This window comes from Indicator indicator, chromosome 11 (genome assembly GCF_027791375.1).
Source record: "Indicator indicator isolate 239-I01 chromosome 11, UM_Iind_1.1, whole genome shotgun sequence".
Taxonomy (NCBI): Eukaryota; Metazoa; Chordata; class Aves; order Piciformes; family Indicatoridae; genus Indicator; species Indicator indicator.
Genome location: NC_072020.1, coordinates 8124889 through 8145508, shown reverse-complemented (window position 1 = coordinate 8145508; position 20620 = coordinate 8124889). Strand labels below are relative to the sequence as shown.

The window sequence follows — 20620 nt, the reverse complement described above, 5'->3', positions numbered from 1 at the left end:
TAGAGGAGGGGCAAATATGAGCAAGACAACAATTTGGTTGCCAAAACTGTTACATCATCCAAAGAATGAACAGTAAGTTTATTTCTAGAACAGCTGGAATCCCATATTTGACAGTTGCAGACAGATGGAGCTTTCAGAACCAGGCTGACACTGAAGGAAACTTAAAACACTTTTGCTGGCAGAGCTACAATAGTGAGACATCAAAGTCCCTGCCAGACAGAGCTGTCTTTCAAAGACCCGTGGTAGAGCTGGTGAGACCAGCAAAACGTGTGCTTTTTTTGGTAGACATGTTTCACAAGAAGGATTTGAGGGAAGTGAGGAAGCTTTGGCAGCAGAGATGTCAGTTTCCCAGACTGAAAGCGTCCTGCATTAAGAGCGTCTGGATCCAGCATGGTCATAACAGCAAAAGCTGCAGACAGACATATTGCTAGGCACAAAACCCAAAAGGGAACTTCTCTTGATCCAGTGTACACTTGCATCAAAACATATTTTTGGACAATGACAGAGCATCGTTCAGAAATTCTTTGTTTATCAGGCTGCATGATTATTTTTTTGCCCACGTGGTGACAGGGACAGTGATATGAGAGATGGGGGGGAAAAAAAAAAAAAAAAAAAAAAAAAAAAAAAAAGGGATTCACTATTCCAGCAGAGAGTGAAAATAGCTGTTTCATTGGAGCAAGCTTGGGCTTCAGCCAAGAGTCCTTAGCAGGTGATTCTCCCCACTGCCACCACAGTGCATTCACACTGGGTGTAGCAGAGCACTGATTTCCCACATGACTGCCAAGAGGAATTAAAGTTTGTAGGAAAGCACCTCTTATTTATCTGAGATGGCATCTCAGGAGGTGAAGGAGAAACAGAGCACTTCTCTTTCCTCCAAGGGAATAGAAGTTTAATGTCAATGAGTTTAAATAAATCAAAGAGACACCTATTTGGATAAGAGAAAAAAATCAGGTGGCAACAAATGGCAATATCTGCTGACATCCTATGAGGTACAAAAATAATTTTCTGAGTGGATCATTAAATTAATTAGCTGTATCAATGCAGAACTTCAGACAAACAGAAAAATGCATAGCCAGCCAGGAAACACTTTTTTACCTCCAGACTGGAGAACCTGGTAAACTGTATAAATCCTGCTTTATGCAGAAACCTGCTTCATCATCATGCAGTCGTCCTGATAGAAAAGACCAGCTTCTAAGTACAAATCCTGCTTCACAGCTAGACATTCAGAAGTAGGGGCCTGCACTGGCCTTTTTCCTGTGAAGGATTTCCAGCCCACCAGAGAAGAGCTGCAAGAGGAAAGAAAGGCAAAGGTGCCAAGAAGGCATTTTCTCAGCCTCAGAGTTAAACACAACTTCATGACAACACCACTTTGGACAAAACTGAACTGTTTTGTGTGTCCAGGCTCTGGGCAGAGTCTCCCAAAAGCTAGGATCCCAGCAGAGGCAGAGGAAGGCACAAACCACATGTAAAAGAGTTCCATTCACAAGGGCTTTCCATAAACAGTACACAGGAAATGCACAGAAATTTTCTACAGAACAGATCTTACTAACCCACATTTTACAAACGAATATTTGTGAACAGGAGAGAAAAAAAAGAAGATCCCACAAACCATTAAACATAGATTCTTGGGTGGGTCTTTACTGTACTTGGCAGAGGGAAGTTTGTAAGAATAATCTTTGATTGTTAATAACCTGTATAAATTCATGAAGGAAAAAAAAATCATCAACTTCTGTTGGGGCTAGAAGGGATTGTTTACAGTGATGTTTTCTAGTTGCAGTTCATAACTTTTGATGCCAGCTGAGCCAATTTTAGAAAAAGTCCGCAGTTCTGATAGAAAGAGGTAAAAAAGACTTGAGTCAGCTTTTCCAGGCACAAACCAGTTTGTAACAGTTCCTCTGTTAAGAATCAGGTAGGAATCTGCAGGTTTCCCTTCTACAAACAAATCGAAGAAGTCAGAAGCGATGTTTCCATCTCTGAAAGGAGAATCAAATGACTCTCCAAATTAGTTTTAAACGACCTTACTGCAAATAGCTGGAAATTACCACAGCCCAGTTTGCAAGACAGAAGTTGTCTTTGTCTGTACAGCTCATAAAAAGTAAGTTCTCCATTTTAAACTTCTTTGGGGGTGTGGGGAGGTGCAGGGAGCAAACAAACTTTGGTTCAGAACATTGTTTTGCATAGGCATTCAAGTTAAGTCTTCAAGAGCTACTGGTTGTTGAGGCTGTAACAAAACCCATGCTCTCTCCTTAGCAGTGGGCACTCCTCTTTGGTATCCTATTTTGTGAGGCAGATGTCTTGACAAGATTAAGGAATCATACAGATGAACCTTTGAAAAGGAAGAGAGAGTCACTTGCTTTGCCACAAATAAATTCACCTGCTTGATTATTGAACACACAGGAAACCTTCTTTTGGTAGATGAGGCTGTTGAGGGAGAAGGGAAAGCACTGACACATTCACTATTTGGTAGAAGCAAGTTATTTTGCTCTTGTAGTTAGTTGTTAAGAGCTGCCAGAAGCTGTGATATGGCTGTGTTGACAGAAAAAAAGCAGATTATTGCTTTGTGAGTAATTTTGAGTAACAAGGAATAGGACATTAATAAATCCTTTCAGGTAGACACAGCCCCATGGCAGAAAATACAAATATTAATTTGGGGAAGCATTCTGGCAGTTATGAAGCATGATACTTACTCGTTGACTGTGTGACACATGAAACCTTGTAGGATGACCATATGCTTAAAACACAAAGGATTGTAGCTAGGAACCCAAAAGTCTGGATAAGAAAACAAACAAAACCACAAATACAGCTACATATGTTATGGTCTTAACAGATGCCAAAAAGTGGTTGGGTTTTTGGTTTTGGTTTTTTTTTGTTTTTTTTTTTTTTTTACTCCATTCTGTCAATATACTAAAAAATTAGTTCCCATAGTATAATAACAGTTTATGTCCTGTCAAAACAATGACTGAAAGATAGACTGAGAGTTATATACAAGGGTGGAGAAAAAGCTGGACAGCAGCATAGTCTCACCTACTAGACTTTTCACTAGGATTCTGCAGCAAAGACAAATCTTTTCCTAACACCCCTGATTACTGCTTTTTTTTACTGCCCCATTCAAACAAGTCTTTCCCAGCCATCTGCCAAATAAAAACATCAGCTGAGTCTTCCTAGTCTGTTTGCATAACCAGGACTAAGTTTCTGAAAGTAATTTCTTATTCTGACGGAGCTGTGTTTCAGGTCCCACTACTGTAAAAACACTGTTGTCCACACTCAGAAGTCATCTCTATAAGGCTCTCCCTCCAGACAAAAGAGGCAGAGAGTATCTTCCAGTAAGTCAGCTCAGGACCCTACTGGGTTTTAGCTCTGGAGAAATTATCTTGAACAGGACTCTGTCCAGGAGCAGGAGGCATAAAAGGCTGAAAACTGGGGTGAAATCCTTAAGGTAATTTCTAGCTGCTGCAACAGCCATTTGTTAAAACAGAATTGTTTTAATTCTTCCCTTAAACACATTATTTCCTATGAGTTAAAATAGGAGTCTTTGGGTTTAGTGCTTTGACAGGACAAATACCCACTTTATTGGTGAGTCTGGTGTCTCACAACAAAATATTTTTGTTGGCATTGTCACAGAACAATCGCTGAAATGAGCTAGAAAGTAGTTCACCCAACCAAGGCATAAGCAAGGCAAATTGGTAAGAAAACAAAATTACAAATATTAGATTTCCAGTGCCCTACTAAACATATATTGCAATTAAAAAAGTATTAAGACTAATAAATACAGTCATACCGCTCCAGCCACAAGTCCAGTGATATTGTAACTCCTGGATGCTGCTACAATCGATGCAATAAGAAGCAGGATTGTACCAATTAAATAATGAAGAAACTCCTGCAAAGACAAGCAGAGTCTGCATCAGAAAGGAAACTTAGCAGGAGAGCATTATGACATGCTTCAGAATAAAACCAAACTTCTTCATGAGTGGATTTTGTACCATACCTGACTTCCTCTTCAAAAAAGGTGAGAGGGCCAATCTTAGGTCTGCTAATGCCTTTGGGAGAAGATCTGCTTGTTGGGTATGAATGCAGTCCTTTCATTTCAACACATTACATTACTGAGAGTGAAACGCTTACCTCTGCTGCATCAAGGATGCACCTTACCTAAAGAGACAGTTCTGGAGGAAGGAAGAAGCCTTATAGGCATATTTCTCTAGCCCATATGAAACGGCAGCCAAAAAAACGGCAGCAAAAGGCATTTTTGTGGGAAACAGTGTAAAACCAAAGGCTCCTACTTCTGATAAACTTAGAAAGTAAACAGTGGAGCTGCTGCTGGATTTACTAAAGACTTACATCAATCAAGACTGGAAATAGAGGGAAGCCACAAAGAACACAACTACAATGACACTCATAACCAACACCCAGGCTCCTAAGTGTGTGAGGGTCGCCGCAGCTGTCATGTTATGTGATCTTTTGAGAGAGCACTCAGAAACTCCATTGAAGCTCTTCTCTAGTGTGATGAGTGTCAGTCCAGGAGTCAGTTTTACCTTGTTATAAGCAGGAGTTATCTGCGGGTTTAGATTCTGGATCCTCACAAAGTTTATGGCAAGTAATATGGGTGTGGGTGAACTGAACATGGGTTGTTTTTCTTTGTTGTGGTGGGGTATGCAGGAAGGTATCTGTTTACTTAATCTGCATTGCAGTACTGGTATGAGATAAACAACTGCCGTGAACAAGGGAGAGGAGGTATTCTGTCTCAAACCAAAGGAGAGTGAATTCAGTGCCCAAAAGAAATTGTTCAAGGAAATCCCAGAGGATAAATAGTTTATCATACTATACCACAGTTTGTCTCTGTTCAGATATTATAAATAGCTGAGGAGGACCTTTACAATGAAGTAGGCTCTGAGACTGCAAATTACTTTCCTCATTTGTAACCTTGTTTCAGGTAATCAGGTTCTCAACCCTTGCTTTTGCTAGAATAATTAGGAGACTTGTCTGGTTAATCAGCAATGCAGCAAGGAAGTTAGGCATGACATTGCCTCCTTAGAGACACCAAATAAAGCAGTGTACACAAGGCACAAACTTAGAAGAAACTGAGGCATGGGCACAGACGCAAAAGGATCATCAAAGGCTGAATTAGGTGAAGGACTGGGAGAGTGCTCCTTAGGAGAAATATTTCCCAGCTTTAAAAAGCGTCAGTGCTGAGCAACCTCTTGAGCCACTGCAACTTTACTGACTGCAAACCACACCCCTGACTGCAATGTAGAGATCCTGCCAGGAAACTCAGCCAAACACTACTTGTAGTTTCCCAAAGTCTCTTACAAATCTTCTTATTCCATTCTAAAAATACTTAAATATGTGACTGAAAAGGAGGTTAGTTGTAAAAACCCAGCAATGTTCAAGCATCACATGCCATAAAGTTATCTGAAGCTGAGCAGCCACGAATTGTGGTGATTTAAATTCACTAGTGAGTCTGGAACATTTAGGAAATATTAAACACACAAGAGCAAAACTCAACAGCAGCCAATGCAGAGGTCAAAATGGCACAGTCCTGTTACAGCAATGCACGTAGTAAATGCTGCTTTGCAAAACTGCCATATATTGGCTCATTTCAGTCCCTGCACCTGTATTATCTCTAGATAAAGCAGTACTTCCTCGAGGCAGATAGTGGTGGTACTCATTAAAAAAAAAAAAAAAAAAACCAAAATAAAAGGGGCACAAGTCTAACCACATCATTCAGCTAAAAAGAAATCTAATTTTTTCTCTCTGGTTAGAAGTGGATGGATGGATAAACCATTATCTTGTATCTGTAAACTACCTACACAGCTTCCATTAGACACAATCCAACCACTTCTTGACTTTCAAAATTCCTCCCTCTGTCTCTCCAGTTGGCTTTGCCCATCCCTTTGGTCCTTCCTCTGTGGAACTAACATGTAACTACATGTAACTATGGTCCTAACTATGCATAAGGGAGACATGTTTTAAGGGGTTATTAAAATCCATCAGCTTACACTAGGATGCAGGACTCTTTTGTTAGCTGACCTGACCCAAAGCTACTGAGGAAGTTCAGGTCTCAATTTCTGTGTGGCTTATTAGTTCTCTGCTAGAATATGAGAGATGGATGTGCAAGGGAAACGTGGGAATGAGGCAGGAACATCCTGCAGGATATCCTACAAATGGCAAGTCTATGGCAATCAGCCTCAGGCCCCTATTTCTCATTATTGTTTAAGTTATGTAAAACCATACCAGAAAGAGACACAATTGACTTAAATAGCACTCATAGACTTTATTTTGGGGCAGGATGTAGTACATGAATTCTACTGCTATAATTTGGTATTTCAGCAAACCCTTAGCTGCTATAAATGAGCTGAGCTAGAACCCATCTGCTGAAGGCTTGATAACCAGTAGCTTCTTTTCCATTGTTTCAGAATAACACTATTGCCTTCCCTGGAGTAAATCTGGATTTATATCTGTGCAGAGGAGGGCAGAATCAGATCCAATTTTACACTTACAGCTTCTGCTGAACTGAATACAAATAATGGAAGCAACAAAAGAATTTGTGTCCAGGGAAAAGGAAAAAAAAACCTACATGAAAGATACCCTCTCGTTGTGAGACAGGACAAGAAAACAGACTAAGAAATCCAGACATCAACCTACAGAAGAGGCAAGGAACCCAGAAGATCTAACAGGCTTACCGCAAGTGGCCAGCTAACACAAGTGAGCATCCTGTAGATTCTGAAAATGTGGATAATGTAGAAGAATAAAATCATCACCAAGTCACACATGGTGACAATCTGAAAGTAGCTGTATGCACTGTAATCCGTCCATGCAGAACTATTCACACAGATGAATCCAATCAGCAGTGAGATCTGAAAGACAAAATGCCATTAAAGATTTTTACAATGGTGCTCAGAGGGCTGTGGAGATGAATTAGAACACAACAAAATGGCATTTAGGAACAGGAGACATATATCTTACGCAATTTGGTTGCTCCCAACAAAATGGAGGGCTAGGTAAGGATCATGGCACTGATGTTTTAAAACTTGCTGTTAGATGAGGTAAAACAACCATTAGGAGTGAGGAAAGAGCCAATTGCTAGAAGGGAAATAGCATTTCAGCCTGAAGAGTCCAACTGGAAGAAGTCTCTATGCACAATAGAAGAGGTCTCAAATAGAGAAGGGGCATTGAATGTCTGGAGTTGCACCAGTGACTGAAGCATCTAAACCTCACAGACTTTCCAGAGGAAATCACTGAAAGCTGTAAAATAAAGATGTCCATGAATACATGCAGCCCTACTTACACTTTGTGAGATTTCTCACATACAGGATTGGAGGACCTGGCTACAACTGAGCTAATAGTTCTACCCTTCCTTTTCTAGCCCCCACAGAGCAGGAGCATTAGCAGACTAGAAGGTAGTATCATAGCAAATAGTACAAACATTTTGAGGAATTGATTCATTCACCCCACTCCAATACAACAGTTATAAAGTTTTAATGTGTTAAAGTTGTTGACACCAGAGGATGTACCCAAATACTTTCTTACTACAGACTTTCACAATGCATGCTTTCAGTCTCTGTAAGTTTTAGTCCATCCAAGGTCAGCCAGGAGCAGTAATGGTTAACATTGTAAGTGTTTCTTAAAAAAAAATCTGAGAAAGCCAGCAATTCAAGACTCCTTTCCAGCATACTCATCTTCCAAACTCCTAACCAACTGCATTCATTATCCAAATATTATTCCTTAAAAAAAAGAAAAGAAAAAAAAAAAACCACCAACCAACCAACACCCAAACAACCTAGCTGAGGTTTTCCCTGCTGCAATGTCAGCTGAGTTTACCTGCTCTGTTCTAAGTGGACAGGCTAAATATATGCATCTTCAGGGACAACCAAAAGCTCTCTATACACATAAGAGCTTCACAAGAAGTTCATAGGAACTTGTCACCTTGGCCGAAGTCCATGAAAATAACCAGATCAATATCATGAGAGTGAGCCACCTCAAAGAGGTAGTTCCAAAGAGAACAGTCAGTACTTCAGGATTCTTTCCACATAAGTGGCTAAACTATTGTTAGATCTGGTCTAGCTCCATTATTTTCATTGTGGCAGTCCGTTTCTATTTCATAGAATCACAGAATGGGAGGGGCTGGAATGGACCTTCAGAGATAATCTAGTCCAATCCCCACGGTAAAGCAGGTTCATCTAGAGGAGGTTCCTATTGCACAGGAACACATCCAGGCAGGTTTTGAAAGACTACAGAGAAGATGACTCCACAATCTCTCTGGGCAGCCTGGCCCATTACACTGGCACCCTCAAAGTAATGAAGTTTTTCCACTATGTTTAAGTGAAATTTCCTGCTTGCATGTGCAGCTTTTGCTTTCCTTACAAAACTGTGATTATCTCAAGCCAAGAGCCTTTTTGCCTCTCTTCTGTTTTCTCTCCATCCTGCAGGAGAAGGGAGTGACTGAGAGGCTGGCTGGGTGTTTGGCTGCTGACCCAGTGCAGGTAGTCTGCTCCTTCCCTCTGACTTCTAGCTGCTGCAGTAGTACAAAGAAAGACATTGAAAGTCCTCACTGCAGAAAGGAATTGGATGTGGGATTTGCAAATCCCAAGATCACATACTGAACTGACAGGCTGAAACTACTGTGTAACTTCAGCTGTGGATAATAATTTTCTATATAGAATTAAGATGTGAAATGCCAGCTAAACTACAGGGAGGAAACAATGTTGGTAAGAAGCAAAGCTGCCTCAAGGTGCCCAGTTGTAGAAAAACACTAACTCTTATCTTAAATATTTGTCATAATACTGTGACACACACAGTGCCATATATAATTCACTCATCACTGCATTATTTTTCACTGAATTATTTTGACATGCAATGTACAATCACATTCTTGCTTTTCTTAGAATGTTTCTTGACTGTATTCCCCTGTTACATTCCCTCATAAGACACTGTGCTAGGGCTTTTCGTCTCCAGTGCTTCCTTTATAATTTTTTAAATTTTATTTTCCTTTCCTCTTCTTCCATATTTGTTCTCCTTTCTCTCTCTCATTCCCTCCCATCCAAATTTCCCTCTATACATACAAATGCACCACAATTCCCTCTTATCATGTACCTACCTTCTCCACTCCTTTGCATCAGGACATCCATTGCAGTTAGCCAACGAAAAGTCAGCACCACTCAGGGGAAAAAGGTCAGGGGGTAGGATTCAGTATAGCACTAAACCTGTGCAAAGGGAGTAGGCAGCAGCTGTGGTTTACCAGTCCTAGTTGATAGTTGTCAATACCTGAAAATGCTTTTTCTTTCTAGCCTTCTCTGACAGTTTAACCCTCTATAAGACAGAAACCTTTCATTTGTTTGTGGTGGTTTTATCTTTTGTTTGGTTTTGTTTGGTTGGTTTGGTTTGTTTTTTTCTGGAAACTAAGACAGCATTGAGAGGAGAGCTTCTCCACTCCACTTGATGGAGTACTGATGAACCTTTGTACTGCTTTTAACATCCTTCCTCTTGAATCTGAAAAGAGGAGAATGCAGAGGACTATTCTTAAAATTAATAAAAACTGTTTGATTTCCACTCTCTTAAAATGTACCCAAGTTCTGGTGCAAGGAGTAGTACAGAAACTCTCTGTCTTCATATTTGGAACAAGAGACAGCACAGACTCATATCCAGTTTTATCACAGCCTTTAAAAAAAACTTTGTAATAAAAGCTAAATGCTTTTTTTGTATTTGAATAACAACACAAAAAAAGGTCAAAGTTTCCAGCATGTGACAACAGCCAAGATAGTAAGTGGAATTTTCCACCTCTGCATGAGCCAGTCAGGATAACCATGCCCTGAAGAAATGTCACAAGCACTACATTTCCAAATGTAACACCTCGACACAGTGAAGCAACACCCATACATTAAGCACACATTCCTGGGTAGAATGAAATATTTTTTTGTTTACAGCTTCCCAAACAAGAAAGATGAGCAAAGGCCAAGGCCAAGGTTACAACTGTAGTTCATGCAAGACTGGTTTAACTAATTTAAGCAACAATGTTGTCTGCTGTTGTAATCTAGATTTTCTTCTTTCAGGGTGGTGTTGGAAATGTGAGCTGTAACAACCAAACCCTTACAAGAACAAAAAAAACAATAACCAAAGACAAGACAAAACAACAAACAAACAAAGAATGATTAAAAACCCATTCCATTCAAAACTTCACTAATGACAGATGAAATTAGCAGCCTTTGAGGGCATAGTTCTGTGAAGCAGTCAGTCTTTCATTGCACAAGAATCTCTCAGTATCTGGACAGATTTCCTTCTCATCTGGCTGCTTTGTTAAAAAAAGGAGTGCCTGGCCTTCTCTAAGTGACTTCTGTGCACCAGCATCCACAGGCTATCTTTTGAAGGCAAAAATGGTAGGAGGATAAGAAAAGGCAAAACGATCTTACTCAGATAAGGGGACAGTCCTAAGTACAAGCAAGTGGTATTCTTTATCTGTTCATAAGAAGTTTCCTATCTGCTCAGGCACAGCCCTCAGTGGTGGAAAAGAACCATCATGTGAATGATACTGTTAAAGAGCTCCTGTTACAAGGTGCCAGCCCTGATCATTAAAACGCGATTCCTGGTAATGACTAGATACAATGAAGCCCTGCCTATGACTGATCCCAGTGTATGCGAGACTTCAATCCCACCACTGACACTGTAACCAGTTCCCTGCCCCGATCCCCGCAGCTGCCTGCCCCGTCACTGCAGCGCACTGAAAAGCTGAAAGGCACCACACAATCCTGCTTAACAGCTGAAAGCTGAAGATTTTACAGTTATAATGCAGAGAATATGCTATAGTCTCCTCAGACAGTCAATTAATACAAAAATCCCAACACAATACAAGTTTGTTACCAACAATCTCATAATTCTATTTCTTTTCTCTCCAATTCAATATTAAGAGGTTTGTCTTCAAAATTAACATAAATATAAAATGTTTTAACTGTTCAAGCATTACCAACTATCTACATAAAAGATGCACACACAAAATACTGCAGCAATGTGAGTGAAAATTGAGTAACATTGCACAAGTGTCGTGTTGAAGTCACAAACAATCCCCAGACCACATAAATCTCATTAATGGCATTAATGGCATATCTGACTTAGCATCACACATCTGCAAAAGACAGGGAAATAATTCTGTATCCAGAAAAAGCCCTAGCAAGGTTTTCTCTCTGGGAAATGCAGATGCTTTCCATCTAACTCTTGAAGAGGTGCTTATGTCTTTCCAGACACCTGCAGTGAGTGCAGGTACTAGTCTGGACAAAGCCAAAAGAGCTCTGTGCTTCACAAGCATGTATGTAGTTTGTCTGCCTATTAGTAAGGAATTACTTCTCTGGGCAGGCAACAGTCCCCGTGTAACAGCTAGTCTGCCAGTCACTCCAGTGGTCTCCCCCATCTCAAATAAAGTCAAAATCCCCAAATCACAGATTAACTTGCTGTTTCAAGTAAGAGCAGTGACACATCATCTATAATTGGTTTCCTCTGCGTATGCATAGATACAATCACTGGCTCAGTTTGTGCTCTCTGTCCTCCTCTCAGGTAAGGAACTGGATGTGCTGCTTATTGGGTGTCCCACACCGCCAAGCCAATTGCCCATTTAGAAGAACACTACCTGATTGCTCAAAAAGCATGCATACACATGGCTCCTGGTTTAATTCACTTCACTGTACAAGACCATGTATTTTGCATGGCAACAAGAGTCCCTATATCACAACCCAGAAGATTATAGAAATTCAAAAAAACTTTGTAAGACACTTGAATCTCCAGAGTTCTGTAGTAAGCAGCAGCAGATCTGGTGATAGTAGCCAAAAATGTAGGGCTTAATATAACCAAATCTCTGCAGATTTAGAAATTGCACAGCAAGCTGGACTGTTACTTATCTGTTCTGCAGAGCAAACACTTCAAAAAACATCTAGATCCTCCTGCAGAGCCATGTTAACTGTTCTCTCAGTCTGGTAGACCCAGGAGTCAGGCAGAAGGATAGGAAAAGACAGTCCACACTCTGGGTATTTTTGTGTAAACACAGAAAGACTACCACAAACACACAAGGCATTTCTGAGGCAAGGGAAAGAAAAGGACTAGGAGTAGAAGGGAACTTGCAGGCCAACAAAAGTGGGTTTGGTAACACGTGAAGTAAGAGCTTTAAGATGTTGAAGAATGGCAGAAAAGTGGCAGAAAGGAATCCAACAATGATGTACAGGAATATACATGCTCACAGAGGTACAAAGACACCTAAGGTGTGTAAACCTTTGGTATAGAGACCTTCCTCCTTTGACTTCGTTGCTACAAAAGCAGTAACAGAGTTCACCAACCCTGAGTCTGGAGATAGAGCCCTCTGTAGTGGCCAGAGATTAGCCACCTCACCTGCCATACTTCTTTGGAGTTGGCTGGGAAGAAGAGCTCCTTGTAGGAGCAAGGTAATTCTGAAACCACTGCTTTGAACCACTCTCAGATATATTGTTTGGGTTGTTTGTACTGCTTGCCCTTTAAATAGTCAATAAAGTCACATATCGTCAGCAATACACAATACAGAAAGAGCTTAGCTTTTACTTGTGAGCCATACAGCTCATGTAGATAAAGTTCATGACTGCCTGAAAATGCACTTACCAGCCATGCATGGCAATGCTGTCTACAGAGAAGGAGCTCACATTGGCTGACCAGACAAGCCTGGCTTAGACTGGCATCTGCTTGAAGGCCAGGTACACAGTGTTTATCATTAACAAATGACCACAAACTTCATGCAGCAAGCTGCCATGTTTCCCCCTTGACTTGGGTACCCAAGACATATCTCACAGCACACAGCTACTCCAGACTTAAATAAGAACATATAACACAAACCCCGTGCCTCACAGCAGTCTAGTAATCTGTCAAACAAAGCACAAAAAAATAAAGAGCATATGTAATGTGATGCTACTGAGATAAAGAATACCTTGCGAGCCACTCGGTGAAGATTCAGTGTCTGTGCCTGCTGATCCTCATTGAGCAGATGATCTGTTCAGCGCTCACACTTACAGATGTTCCTCACAACACAACCTGCTCTCACTGTCTGAGGTGTTTCTTGCTTGGCTGATTCAAATCTTCAGTTAACACCTGCTGTACCTCTCCCAGCTCAAGAGAATACCACACTGACAGCTGGCAGTCACACAGACAGCAGAAAATTTTAACAGATAGTGTTAAAAAGTTTTTATCTGTCACCTCCAGCAAAGGCTTTGTTAGCCATGGCAACGGAGCCTTGGGCAAGGTCTCCTTGAATAAGAGGAGGGCTTGTTTACATCACTGAAGTCCATGTTGCTAGCTGTGCTAGCACATTATAATTTTTATCGGGGGGGGGGTGTGTGTGTGTGTGTGTGTGTGTGTGTGTGGTGTGTGGAAATCAAGCAAGAGTTCCTGAAAAGGCTAACATAGTAGCAATTTCCAGACCAGTTGGCATCATCACAATCTGGCTGCTGGATCAAACTGGCCCTCAGCACACAAAAGAACGTGCAAACACTTGACGCTTGGCAAGATGCCACAGAAGTTAAGGGTGATAAATGTGAGGGGAAAAATTAGAATAGATAAAGATTTCCCAGCGGCAGTCACTGCTGACAGCTTTCAGTGACTGCCTGGAGACTGGCAGGCTTCTCAAACACTATGGGATGGCACTGCTATGCCTACTAGGAAGCTTTACTCAGCAATCTTCTAAAGGCTCAATTAGCCAGCATGTGACAAACAGCAACTAAAGACTGTGTTTTTCCCAAAGAAATGAGAGAGCTCTCAAAGTGGCCTTCCAAGAGCATGATTACAGACTTGCAGAAGAGTATGCCAAGTCATTCTGTAGTTCTGCAGCTGCTGCTGGTCACCTTGGGTTAACAGCATACTTCTCTCTCAGCAGTCAGTACTTGTTTCTTGAACTCAGCAATGGTATTAAAAATAAAACCAAACCAAAAAAAACAAACCAAAACAAACAAACAAACAGTCTTTGGTTAATGTGCAATGGGAGAAGGCAGGCTCTAAAATTACTTTCAAAGTAATTAAAGCAAGACCCCACACAGGATTTGGATAGAAATACAGAAGATGTTGGAAGATTAAGTGGAAGCTGCAACCTACAAACTACAATGCAAAGCAGTGCAAAAGCAATATGAAATACACAAATCCACAGTCTGGGTGTAATACCATCAGACCAAAGACCCTCTCCAAACCTCCACCAAATCAGACCAAAACCCCAGTACTCTTTTTTCCCCCCCTACCTGGGGTTTACCATAAGCCCCAGTGCTCTTTCTTCCCCTGCCATTGCTAGGCCAGGCCCGAATTGCCACCAGCCCACAATCCTCACCCCCCTGCCCTGCCTTGGCCATGATTGCACAGTGAAAATACCAGGAGATAGAGAGGTGCTTCCCTGGGAGAAGAGAGAGAAGAAAGACAGAAGTGCTGGTCTCGCTGCCAGCTTAAATAGAGTAAGATAACAGAGTTATGGGAATGAAATACCAAAAGATTACAATTTCCTGTCCACTCTGGACTCGCTCTAGCCTTTGGAGGCTTGCACTCTATGGTTTTTTAAAGGCATAAGCCTTAATCCATGACACAAACAAACAAACAACAGCAAACCACCAAAAATATTCTAAGAAAATTCCCCCTTGAAGGAGCTTCTCAATGTTGTCATTATCACATTCCCCCTTTAAGGGTAGCTGTGAGCAGGAGAGGATGCCATAAGCATTGCAGCTGCTGCTATTTTTGTAAGAACAGTAGCCAAATTTGCTTTGTCTCTGAAAGCCAGTCACCTAGCTTTGACCAGTCAGACACATCTGTACTTGGCATTACACTCATCAAATAACCAGCACTGCAGTGCAGTGAGATGTTTCAGCCATGATGATCCCTTAAGAGCCTGACTTACGCAAAAAAGAGGAGGCTCGCTGGTGGGTGAAGGGAAATCACAGCCAGTTTTAGAGTTTAGCCTCTGTATACAGTAGCAATTTCTGGTTGCTCTATACTTTACATCTCACCACAAAATAGGAGGACAAGGCCTACGTCATGACAATAGTGTGAAGGAGATAGCTACAGTAGTGGGTGAATACATCACAAGGACTCCCCAGGGCAAAGAGCAGAGGAAACACTTACTCATAGCAAGAAAACACTGTCTGGCTTTGGGGGACAATACTTCAGCAACCTGGTAATATAGAGCAGGTACCTAACAGATCCTCATGGCCAGGTGTACTGCCCTCAGTGAGGTATGGTAACAGCTTTACTGGCTTACAATGAGACCAAACAGATTATTCCAGCATCTACAGCCCTGGAACCCAGTGAAGGATGCTTGGCAAGATGCTTCTTATCATCCATTGGCTCTGAGCAGATGGAAACCACACTTGAAAAGTGTGTTTCTCTGTGGCACAAAGGATAATGTTCAAAGGGACATCATCTCCAAAGAAAATGAAGAGAGGAAATACACTGCACTTGCATGTCTTAAAGGAAAGTCGCATCATCCATGGATACCTGATTAGGGTTTTAAAATGGCATTTGCAAATCTATCTTCCTGTAAAATAAATGCGCCAGGAAACCACTGCCAATACTTCTTCACTCTGCTCTTTCAAGCATACTAACATGTCTCAGGTGATGTGGTAAATTTCTAGGCTTCGTTTCCTTTTTTTGTTGTTTCAGAAAAGGTATTTGCTAACCCTTGTTCAACCAACTCGATACAAAGAGCACTACATGTGCTCATATTGCTAATGAATGTATTGCAACAAATGCAACAAATCCTAATGGATGGGTCAAATGAGCAAGAAAAGGTAGCTCTAACTTTGTGCTTTCAGGAAACCTCTTTTAGGATATGAACGAAACAGTCATTGACACATTCAGAAATGAGTTTCCCTAGTGTTTAACAATTACTATAATAGCCTTTTTACTGGAGTTGATTTTTTTTTAGCCTTTTAGAGCAATTTCAACATCAGAAAAATTGCTACTTCCTTTTTGCTTAACGAGATAGACATCGACACAGACGGTACAAAACATTCCCCTGCCCAAGAGAAAAAGGACTACACTCTCAGCTTGTGGTTTGAAGCACACAGAACCACTTGAGGTTTATGCAGTTCCTGCTCCCACATGCCAGATGCTTGCTCTTGCTGACAGCAGGCTCTGTGTCTGCACTGTTCTCTAAAAAACTCTTCTGAAAAAAGAGAACTGAAGGAGAGCTGAAGCAAAGCTACATTAGTTCTCCAGTTTGACTTGCTGCATAACCTTGCAAACGGCTGTATGATTGCACCTTAGAATGGCTGCATGGAGGTGAGACAGAAAGGAAAAATTCCTTAAACTGGTGTTGCTTGTGAAGCTTCATCTCATCAAACAAAATTTTGTCACCCTACCACCAAGCACTCCTTGATTAACACACAGAGAAGGCACTGTTTGCTCCAAATCTTGGGCCAATACCTGGAGAGAATTTGTAAAACGGCCACCCAGAGAGGCATGGAAAACACGCAGCTGGTCAAGCCAGCCTGTTTCAGTCATCTCAGAGCAGAAATAACAGGACTTCCCAGACTTGCTGGTTTTAATTACTAGGTTTGGACTTTCCTCACTCAAGAGTTCCTACTTACCATGGAGCCATCTAAGACTAAGATCTTTTTTTTCTCTTTTTGTTCACCATGCCAAACAAGGTCCTTTAACTGTAGCTTCTAGCAAAATAAAAATTATTAGCAGATACAAAACATAGCTCTAACCTTGGCCTGAAAATAACTTTGCTGCTAAAAACATGTCCCAGTTCTCATTGCTTAACAAGTAGTTTATCATAGAGTTGCAGACTGAAGACACCTGCACATTCTTGGGGCAGTTCTCAATTATTGTTTTCTTTGGAAACATAAAATGTCTTGTGTGTGCCACAAAATAAGACTTTTTATATTCTATATCATGACATTACTGACTGCTATTAGAGCATTATTTTTCATATTTTCTATTCTCAGCCAGAACTGTTTGAATCTAAGCTTTGTAGGTTAGCATCCCACAGCTTTCACCAAGGAAACTATAGACAAAGTGATATTAGGGGAAAACTCAAAGTGCAGTCTATACCAGAGCCAGAGACCAGCTTACATTTTCAAGCATCTCTGCCTATCACCAGAACCCCTTTCTTCTGACTGAGCAGCTTTATTACCTCACACACAAAACCACCACTGACATGCTGCTGCAAAGAATTAGATGTTTTACTTCAATCACTTCTATGGACAGAAAGGTGTTTCAAGTTATAAGATTTAGAAGATTAAGTCTCTATCAAATAATTCTGAGCACCATTTTCTTTTGTGAATTTCCTGTATCAATGGTTTTGATTAGGAAATGTTTTCTTCCACTAGCAGAGTTTGGTTTATTTTCATATTTTAACTCCTTAATCTGGTCCCCAGTAAACGTGCCTGATATCATCTAACACATTCAAAAAATGTTTGTGGCTCCAGCAACCTAACTGCTAGTATTTCCTAGCTGTCAGTACTACACGCATTAATATTCTCTTGAATATTATTATTCAACTCTGTATTAGTATATGAATAACCCAGAGAGGTTTCAGCATGCTTCAGAGTTACCCAGAATTACATACTGTCTTCTTGGCCATTCATTTGTCACATACATAATTGTTTTTGTCAAGACTTACTTTAGAAATTAAATAGTCAGCAGAAATGCTTTAACTATTGCCTTAGCATTTTTAACAAGTTAAAATTATGTTGAGTTTTTATTGAGTTTATCCTTTATTATTTTGCAATTGTTAGTAATTTTTTTTCTTCAGACTTTGAAAGATAATTTTGATTTTCTTCTTTTCTTACTAGTGAAACTGCTCTGTCTTAGTTCATACCTAGCTTAAAACACCCTATATTCTGAGACTATGCTTACTGTGCCAGAATTATTGATTGTTTGGTAATAAGAGTGTTATTGTGGGAGCAATCACCTTCAGTTTGAACTGTGATCAAAGTTAGCTTGGCCCAACATGAAGGAAGTGAAAGAAAGGCAAAAGAGACCATGTGCATCCCTGCACTTATCAGAGTCCAGAAACATAGAACAATCCAAGAAGAGTTAGAGAAGTCTGAGAGACCTACAAGCAGGTGCTGTGTTGTGCTGGCTCTCCTACACATGAGCTCTCAACACCTTTTTTTCTCCCTTCTGTCTGTTCTGGTCATCTTCTTGCAATCTTTTGAAGTGATCACTTTGAACAGGTGGCACAATCACAACCATTCCTACCAGCCAACTATCTAAGATGATGGGATACCTTCATAAGGTCCATGGTCAAACATGATCTGTGCTGAAAGCAAGATCCAGTCCAATGCACTACGTGTGGCATCCTCCAGGATGTAAAAATACAAAAGGTACAGAAAGGCTCCACAAGAAACTGAGATGAATCAGGTTTGTTTCAACCTATGAACACTGCCACTTGGTCCACTCTGATGACAATATGGACACAAATATGGACACAAATTCATACCGGTGTCTCTAATGGCACAAGATGCCTCAAAATGCTTCCAAGAACCTGTCTGCTGAGAACTTGCAAAGGTAACATAGCTTCCTAGAAAGTCTTACAATAACACCTGCCAGCAGTAGCATGGCCACAGAGCAAACATCCCTCAAATAAACCACTACAGATAGCATGGCATCCTGAAGGTTGCCACATGTGTCAATTTTGCCAAGCCAGCTAAAATTAAAGCTGTTTAGCTTCTCTGGTGTAAGCATACTGTTCACAGACACTCACGTACTGCTGCTATAGAACCAAGGTGGCCACTATGGGATCCTGCATGAATCCTGGAAAAACTGCAAGTACAAAAGATAAAAATAAAAGAGGAGGAAAAAAAAAAGACACAATGAAAACAAAAGCTATAAAGCTATACTGATCCCCACTGAGGCATGTGAAGAGTGTTAGACTTAGAAGATACTTTGTAACTTCCAGATAAAATCAGAGTGTTAGTTCAGATTAGATTTTGAAAATGGAGCCCCTATTAACATTAGTAATTACTCATGCACGAAAAACAGTTTTCAAACTGTCTAACTGCCAAGCAAAATACGCAAGTCACAGAACTATGTTTTCGCCTCCATTTTATTTTCAAAATATTTAGGTGGTTCCCTAAGCACTAGAAAGCCAGGAACTCAGTGCTTAAAATGCGTTATCTTTTCAAAGCTGATGTAGATGTATAAGCAAGAAACACTTTTTTTTTTTTAAACTTCCTAATTCCATTCTGTGCTAGACATCTCAGCACCCAGAATTCGAAGAGAAAGCATTGCAAACATTTAGACATTAGCAACAAATCAGTAATTATCATATTGCCACACAATCTTTCATCTCATCCAAGATTCCTGAGTTTTAGTCCTTGTGTTATGATTTTCTTACAGAACAGCTGTAACTTTATCTTCTATTTCCTTCATATATTTCCACAGCATAGTGTTGCCATCTATTAGAATTATTTCATGCATATATAATCAAATTTCTCTTTAGCTTGCAAGAGCTGCAAACAGACCTTAACGTTAGAGTAAATGACAGAATGTTTCCTGTTCTCTCTCAGATCATCTACTCCTTGGTAAATGGGATTGAGGAAGAAGAAAACAGTTATACTCCCTCTTCCTAACCACAACCATTCAGAGGCCTAGTACACTGTTTAGTGTGAGATATGTCTCATACAAAAGACCTTACCTTTGTCCTGTCAGTATATTGGTTCTCCTTCATACTAAGACTGCAGACTTCTTAGTTAAACAAGTTAATATTGATGCAGGAATGTTTATAGATTTAACATAAAGAATTATGATCAAATAAAGATCTGCTAATCCTCTCTATATCTGGATGGAGCAGCGTTTCCTGTGCTGAGCCAAGTGAAGGCCTCATGTGGCACCAGCCCCGGCAGTTCTCTGCACTCCACTTCTTCAGAATTTCTCCTTTTCAGCCACACATCTCCCATAATCCCTCCCCAGGTCATTGGGGCCCTGCCTGGAGGTCTGCAACTCGAAAGGGCACGGAGTCAGCCGGAGTAGCGGAGTCAGCCGTGGTGCCCACCCTTACCAGCCCGTTCGTGGTGCTGGCACTTGGCTCTGCTTTCTCCCGAAAACTCACCTGTCCTAAGGAATGAAGTGTCCCCCTGGAGCACGATCTGCCTTTCCATCAGTGTTACCATCATCATTAATGGCAACAAGTAATTAACAGTAATCATTACTATTATCCAGGCAGCACCAGGCAGTCCGCGAAGCAAGTAGCGGTACCCGGGGCTCGCAGTCCGTCGGGCTGGAAGCGCACATTGCTGCCTCAACAAGGCAAAAGCGGCTTCCGACAGCCCTCAGCACCTTGTTTGGGCAGAGGCGCCAGGACTTCTGCTTCTCCCCACGAGCTTCGGGAGCTGAGGAGAGACACCACAGCGGCCAAAGCCGCACCGAGCTGCGACTCCAGCGCCCCGCGACGACACTCTCCGGACCCATCGTCACAGGGAACGCCCAGCAGGACCGAGGGTCCCAGCAGCCGCTCCCGCCCCGCCCGCGGGCCCCTTACCATCTGGGCCACCTTCAGCATGCCGGCGCAGGAGCGGAAATAGGTACCGTCCATCAGCTGCGCGTCCGAGTCCGCCGCGGAGGAGGCGATGGTGACGGTCGGCGGGCCCGCAGGCCCTCCGCTGCTCACCCCCGTACGGATCACTCGCGCCCCGTGCGACAT

General features: G+C 41.4%; 1 protein-coding gene across 1 annotated transcript; it reads right to left on the bottom strand.

Moving 5' to 3' along the window:
- Positions 1 to 2150: 2150 nt before the first annotated feature.
- CMTM7 (CKLF like MARVEL transmembrane domain containing 7) lies at positions 2151 to 20620 on the bottom strand. Its single transcript, XM_054385053.1, has 5 exons — positions 20459 to 20620; positions 6678 to 6851; positions 3779 to 3877; positions 2688 to 2769; positions 2151 to 2326 (listed from the first exon to the last, which is right to left on the bottom strand). Exons 1-5 carry the CDS (start codon positions 20618 to 20620, stop codon positions 2313 to 2315), a joined length of 531 nt encoding a protein of 176 aa, XP_054241028.1. The 3' UTR covers positions 2151 to 2312.